At 56.6% G+C, this 7,011-nt stretch overlaps 1 protein-coding gene across 1 annotated transcript in view; it reads right to left on the reverse strand.

Annotated features, from left to right (window-relative positions):
- The window catches only part of UBE2O (ubiquitin-conjugating enzyme E2O), a 16,482-nt gene extending 14,772 nt beyond the window's left edge, over positions 1 to 1,710 (reverse strand). Inside the window, exons 1-3 of the mRNA XM_010856509.1 lie at positions 1,698 to 1,710; positions 767 to 815; positions 530 to 610 (exon numbers count right to left, since the gene is read on the reverse strand). Of these exons, the coding sequence (XP_010854811.1) occupies positions 530 to 610; positions 767 to 815; positions 1,698 to 1,710 (143 nt within the window). The remainder of the gene's footprint in view (positions 1 to 529; positions 611 to 766; positions 816 to 1,697) is intronic.
- Between the last annotated feature and the right edge of the window lie 5,301 nt (positions 1,711 to 7,011).

Below are 7,011 nucleotides of genomic sequence, written 5' to 3' on the forward strand. Positions count from 1 at the left end.
AGAGCACAAAACGCCCGGGAGGGCAGGATGACTCGCCAGGCTCTCCTCTCTGCTCCACAGCGTTGCCTCCTGGGCGCCCGCGTGCCCCCACACCAGGCACGGCTCTCTGCACGTCTGCTGGGCGCCGCCCACGGACCAGGCCTTCCCCTCGCCCTCCTCACCTCTGCCTGCCCAGGGCACGAGCTCCCGGCATCTCACAGTCTCTGGAAGGAACCCCTGCTCTGGAGGCCTCTCCTCACAGCGACAGCACACCTGGTGTGTGTCACGCTCCACACGCACGCGGTCTCCAAGCAGTTCAAGTGTTTCAACCTGAGAAATCCTCCACAACTGCGTGGAACCAGTACACCATCCTGGCCTTCAGAAAAGGAGACTGGGATGAAGAGCAGATGAAGTCACGTGGGCAGGGGCACACAGCTCCTAAGTGATGCAGCCTGGACTTGAACTCAGGCAGTCCAGCTCAAGTCCATTCTCTTAACCACAGAAAAAGCTCCTCCCTTCCCAGAGCTGTAGAGACAAGAACGGAGCAGACCGCATTTCTGGCAGCTCCATGCACTCTGCAAGACAGCAATCCTTGTCCTGGTTGTAAAAGCAGTAACTGCTCTGTTCATTTCTGGAGCACATGGCAGGCAGCTGTCGTGGCTTCTGCTGGCGGACGTCATGAGGGACCCCGAGCCCCCGCCAAGGCCAAGGCCACAGGTGGGAGAAGCCTCCTGGTCTCTCTCAGCAGAGCACCCTCTGCTCCTCCCGCCCTCCAGAGATCCAGTACCCAGACCACAGGTGCTGGACACGGGGCCGACACCAGGGGGGCACTGCGCCTGCTCCAGGAAACGGCCAGGTTCACAGGGAGACTAAGCCAGACACAGTCTCATTCTTTGTTCGGTGCACTCTGATGTAGTTTTTATCATGATCAGCTTTAGAATTCTGAACAAGCTCTGAGGTGGTCAACTATGGTTTAACATTTCTGGAGGAGAGTTGTAGCTGTTGGAGGTTTCTGAACAGAAAAAAAAAGACAACACAACACACCAAAATAACACAGTGTCTGAGTGAAGAGGGGCTACCGGTGGTTTCTAAAACGAACGTTTATTACTTTGGAAAGACTGAGGGGCAGGAGGAGAAGACAGCGACAGAGGATGAGATGGCTGGATGGCACCACCGATTCAATGGACATGAACTTGGGCAAACTCCAGGAGATGGTGGGGGCCAGGAAGGCCTGGCGCGCTGCAGTCCATGGGGTTGCAAAGGGTCGGCTACAACTTGGCGACTGAACAACCGCAACAGCAGCTGGTTTACAATCCTGTGTTAGTTTCAAGTGTATAGCATGGAGATTTGTTTCTGTGAGTTTTTTTCTTGGTACATTTATTATAGCTTATTATAAGATCCTGGGTATAGTAATTAATTCCCTGTGCTTAGACACTTTTGGGACATGTCTGAGGGATGTGCCTGGTGGAATCCAAGAACACATGTCCTTTGCCTCCACTGCCTCCTCTGGAAACGAGTAGCAAACAACATGCCCACCACCCATGGGGAGCGGGGAATTCCTGCACCTTTGGGGGTGGGGGAGCCAGGCTTCAGGAGAACAGGCACTGCTGAGACAGGTCCTGCTCTGACTCAGCTTCCATTCAGTGAAGCACAGGAAGAATTACTCGCGCGCGCACACACACACACACACACCCACCCACACACACACACCCACCCACCAGGTAGTGCCATAGGCCGTACAGAAAATCAAGGCACTACCAGGCAATGTATGCGGGAGTGACTGGAAGTGGGAGGTGAGCACGAGTGAGTTATTTTAAGTGGGTGCTCAGGAAAGGCCATTCCAAAGTGACATGTGACCAGAGGTCTGGGTGTATTAAGGGAGGGAGCTTGCCAAGCAGACAAGAGAGCCGCCCCAAAGACCCGGGAGCCTGTGCCTGGAGTGTTCAATGGCCAGCAGAGGCTGTGACAGCAGCAGTGAGCAGGAGGCGAGGCTGGGTGGCTCAGGCCTCAGAGAAAGCACCGGGGAAGGACCCGAGAGTCCACCCTGAGTGAGGCGGAAGCTCCTGCAGCTCTCTGTGGCGGGGCATGCTGGGAGAATCACCTGGCGATTGGGCAGAGAAGATGCTGCAGAGCAGGCAGTGGGACCAGGCAGCCCAGAGTTCTCAACTGCGCAACTGCGCCCCCAAGAGGACACATGCAATGTCTGTGGACACCTGGCTGTCAAGGCTGGGGGAAGGGGCTCCTGGTGGGTGGAGGCCAGGGATGCTGTTAAAACATCCAACAAACCACAGGACAGCCCACGGCGGAGAATGATCAGCCAAAGCATCACCGGTGTGGAGGCTGAGGAGCCCCGAGGCTGCTCCCAGGTGAGCCCAGCGGTGTGGACACCAGAGGTGGGTTAAGGGATCGCCCTCTGGCTGCTTCCTGAGATCAGAACTGACGGGGAGCTTCAAGCCGGAAAGCAATGTGGCGGCACAGGAGGGAGTGGGGACCCCGCGTGGGGGACGGCCACCTGCAGGGAGGCTGCACACGCCCACCCCGCCCCTTTCTAGGCTCCCAAGGGCTCTGCCCCTCGCCCCACGGGCCGCCCAAGGCGCACACAGCTCCCCTGCGCTGGGGCTCTGATGCTGGGCACTGATGGTGCCGCAGCTCAGGGTCTAGACCCTCAATCACAACACTGCTCCTGGCTGACCTGGGAGAACCTAAATCACTGAATAAAAATGTTCTAAGGAGAGAAAAAGACAAACTAAGGCTGATCAACTGGTTGAAAACACAAGGAAGCTGAAACAAGATGCTCCTTTCCAGTGGATATGAACATCACATCCTGTAGGACTGGGTGGCCCTATGGGTTAGCATGCTCCGTGGGGGCCAAGCACATGCCCGAGGGATACAAGGGGCCTTTGTGCCTGGTCCCTAAGATCAGGACCCACTAACAAGGCCCCTAGCATGCGCGGGGAAGCAGGAGGAAGTTGGACAACAGGCAGAGGACGGCCCTGAAAGGAGCCTGAACGTCTGTGTTGAGGCTGGAAGCCACGCACCCACCACTGTCCTGTCAAACTCTGGAGGTCAAAACATGGGAGAGGAGGGGCCTGTGTCCTTCAGACCCAGAGCAAGAGAACCACGTGGGCTTCTCCGAGGGTTAGTGATATGGACCGCACCAGATCCTCAACTGATAATGGGAGTAGCTTCAAACTCGGGGCTCAAGGACCAGCTGTCTGCCAGCCCTACAAGGCACCCTTGGCGAGTGAGTGAAGACGTGGAAGACGGTGTGTGTGTTGGGGGGGGATGGGCCCTCTGTGACCCTGGTTGGGGTAGGGTGGTGTGGGGAAGTGGCAGGTCCAGCAGACACACTCAGACGATGAGGCTGTTTACCTAGGCCAGGACTCAAAGAACGATTCCTCAAAGAAATATGATGAGGTCAGACCAATGCTGGAAATTTCTAAAGGCCTGCTATTCCCAAGGGGTACAAACAATCGGAGAAACACGATCCCTCCTGCCCCTCGAGCCAGCACAGTGATCACTGCGGGGTGGGGGTGGGGTCGGGTGGGGGGACTTCGGGTCCCCTAACCAGTTCCCCTCGCTCCCTCAGCCGAGGTCACAGAGGCTGCAGTAGGTCCCAGTTCTGCTGCCCTTGAGTCCACTTGGCTGTGAGAACCCGGGCTCACTGCGGAGGCTGCCCTGTGCACTGCAGAGCGAGACGGGGGCGGGGGCACGCTGGCCACTGGCTGAGAAGCCCAGCTCAGTTTGGGGGGTGAGACTAGAGGAAAACTATTCAATAGGAACTTCGCTAAAACCTAGGACTGAGGTAAGTGAAATTCTTTTTAGTGTTCCTACGGATTCAAGGCTTGATAAGATTACAAAATGCGAAACAAGGAATGTATACAGTCTTTTAAAAGGATGTAGAAGGATCTGGTGCAGAGATGGGTGGGGAAAGAAGGGCAGGCCCAGGGATACTGACCACCTCCTTCCAATACAAATGCAGTCTGGAGGCCAGAGGAGCCGTGCTGGCAGACTGGCAAGTTTACGCCTTGGTGCAGAATTCCGGAAAAGCCTTGCGAATCCTAGAATGGATGCTCCCTAGAGCAGAGATTTTTTTTTCTTTTGCCATGCAGTTTCGCCTGTGCGATCCCCATTCCTGAACCAGGCCCTTGGCAGTCAAAGTGGGGAGTCCTAACCACTGGACCGCCAGGGAATTCCTGAGCAACACTGTTTCCAACCGAGGGCTCAGACCTGTTAGTGGGTTATGAAATCAATTTAGTGGGTCATGGCCAACACTGGGCTTATCACATACAGGAAGGGTGAGTACTATCTCGAGAAAACTTTTCCAGTTGCATAAATAACATACATGAGTTCTGGTTCACGACGTAAAAGGTGTAGTCAATGGTGGGTCACTTTCAAGGTGTCTGAGAGCCCCCACCCCACCCAGCTGCTCCACGGATCCTCTCTGGCTGGTCCTTTCTGGCTTGGGTTTCAGCCGGTTATATCAAGTGGAGGGAGACATTCTTCTAGTCAGAAGCTCGTCTAGAGCCAGAACCAAGCAAACGATCAAAAATCCTAGGATCCAAACGTTTACACGTAGACACTGTGGGTGGGGTTGGGGAAACTCTTAACTCTTTCTGACCTTACTTAAAATGTCAGTATGCTGGCTTTCAGAACAGTCCCACTGGGCGTGGCAGGAAACGGTACTAACTATGGGCTGGAGCTGGGCTCCTCTGTCAGCTTTCAGTTCTGAATGGATCTGGGGACCTGACTGGCCAGTGAGCCTAGTGAATGCCAGAGTAATGACTTTCTCACAGCAGTTGACCATCATGTGACTGAAAGTCCCTAAAAATCCAGCCATCAGCAAGCTGCCCACCTGAGGATCAAAGGTTTCACTAGCAAACACAAATGGCTGGAGGGCCTCACGTGCCTGCGGGAGAAGAGCTGGAAACGGCTGGGCAGTGGGAGAACAGACCAACGCTGGTGCCCCTCGCTGGAAAATTCTGTCAATCCCATGCTACAGAAACCACTCAACAGAAGCTCCGCTGAATTTGAAGACTGAGGTCAATCAATTCAATAGTTTTTTAGTGTTTTCTATAGATTTCAGAACGAGATAAGAGTACAAATACGAAGGTATGTGTCCCGGCTTTACAAAACTTAACATTTAGTTGGGGGGAGACAAAATGAAAATACCTGAAAACACTTACACGAGCAAATAACACAAAAACTTCTGTTGCCAAGGGGCAGGTGGGAAGGGCCAGGCTGCAGAGGAACCCCCCACCCACCCACACACACCCTTTCAGATGAAAGCTGTGCTGGCCAGGCGTCTACACTCTCACCCCCCAGGGTGGTGGCCCTGTCCCCAGGGCCCCCTTGCTCCGATGGCATGCCGCAGACCAGAAGCCTGCAATCAGGGCCAGGCAATACAGCGTGGCTGCATCACTGCCTGGAAACTGCAGCTGCGGCCTGCCAGCTTACAGAGACGGCCCAAGACTCAGCATGCCCAAGGGACAGAAGGGACCCGTCCCATGCCTAAGGGGGAGGGAGGGCCGGGCAGCTGTGCCTGGCAGTGGACCAGCGGAAGCCCAGGCAGCAGAGCTGGGTCTGCAGACGCTACAGCACTCAGGGGGAGGGCAGCACCCGCCTTCAGGAACTCTGCACTGCACCCAGTGTCTGGCCCCAGCCTGATCAGCCTGGCTCCAAAAAGGACAAAAGAGCCCAGGATTCCTGGATTCGGAAGGAGGGTACGAGACGGGAAGCTTCAGAGTGAGAAGAACTCCCTCCTCAAGAGATAAAGGAGAAGTCAACAGCGTGGTTTCAGGCCTGTCCTTATGGCTGGGCTGCTGGGCATCCCTGAGTAGGCAGAGAGCAGGCCCAGAGAGGGCTCGGGGCTGCTCTCCAGACCCCTCCCTCTCCCCCACGAGTCTGATGTCAGCTTAGCTCGCAGAACGATGACCCAGGCTGGGAACCCCGCAGGCAGACCTTCACAGAGCTCACACTGTGCAGGAACAAGCCCTGCGTGGAGAGGTCGGAGGTACTGCTGTGGTCTCTCTCGCCCTACAGAGCAGGCTGGAGGCTCAGAGAGGTGAGGGGCCTGCCCCAGACCACCGGCACCAGGACTCCAGGGCCCTGGATCTGCTATCTCCTTCCTCATTTGGCAGGAGTGGCCCTCGTCATGGCCCGAGGCATCTTCCTGGATCTCACTGGAAATGCAGGCTCGGAGGCCCCCGCCAGCCCGGCCACCTTAGAGCCCACGGGGTAACAAGGTCTCCGGGTGACACATGGGCACGTCACCATGTTCTCACTCAACAGCGGCTCAACAGAGGGGCCTCGGGGTGGAAGGAGGGACCCAGCCCAGGCTCCCTGCCCAGTCGGTCCCCTGGATGGTAATCTGAAAGCAGGCATTCTGAAGAGGCTCCTAATGCGACTGTGATACGTAGCCGCAAATCCTGGCTCTTCTGACTGGCGTTTTAAAGGCAGCAGAGAGGAGGAGAAACAGCTAAAGGGGTCTGCGTCTGAGTCCAGCGGGGCAGCCAAGCCCTCCCTCAAGCGTCAGGACCCCACGTGGAGGAAGCATAGCCTCCCGGGACGTACACCAACCTCCGTCTGTGCCTCAGACACCTGCCGTCACTATTTCAAGGCGTGGAAGGGATACCCACCCTAGGGCACCGGGTGTCACTCAGGCACCAAGTGGCCTGATGACCCTGGCAGAGACTGAATGGCTCCTGGGGGCTGCTGTTAACCTCTTGGTTTGATTTTTAAGTCCTAAAACCCTGACTGACCTCAAAAGAGCAGACTCCCTGTAGTGGGGAGGAAGTGTCCCTCCAGCCTCGTTGGCACAGGGAGGCGAGGTTGCGGTTGGCCACGCTGAGAGCCAGGGCCACGGAGGCCACAGCACCGCCACACCCCGGCTGCGGGGCTGACTAAGTCCCGACACCTCCCTGGGCTGTCCCGGGATGGGCAGCCCCTTCCAGCGGTCGTCCCCTCAGTGCCTGGGAGCCCTGGGGTCTACCTGCCCAGCTCCTGCCCTTGCTGAGGGGCCAGGTGGGGAGT

The sequence above is a fragment of the Bison bison genome, unplaced genomic scaffold (assembly GCF_000754665.1).
Source record: "Bison bison bison isolate TAMUID 2011002044 unplaced genomic scaffold, Bison_UMD1.0 scf7180017864371, whole genome shotgun sequence".
Lineage (NCBI taxonomy): Eukaryota > Metazoa > Chordata > Mammalia > Artiodactyla > Bovidae > Bison > Bison bison.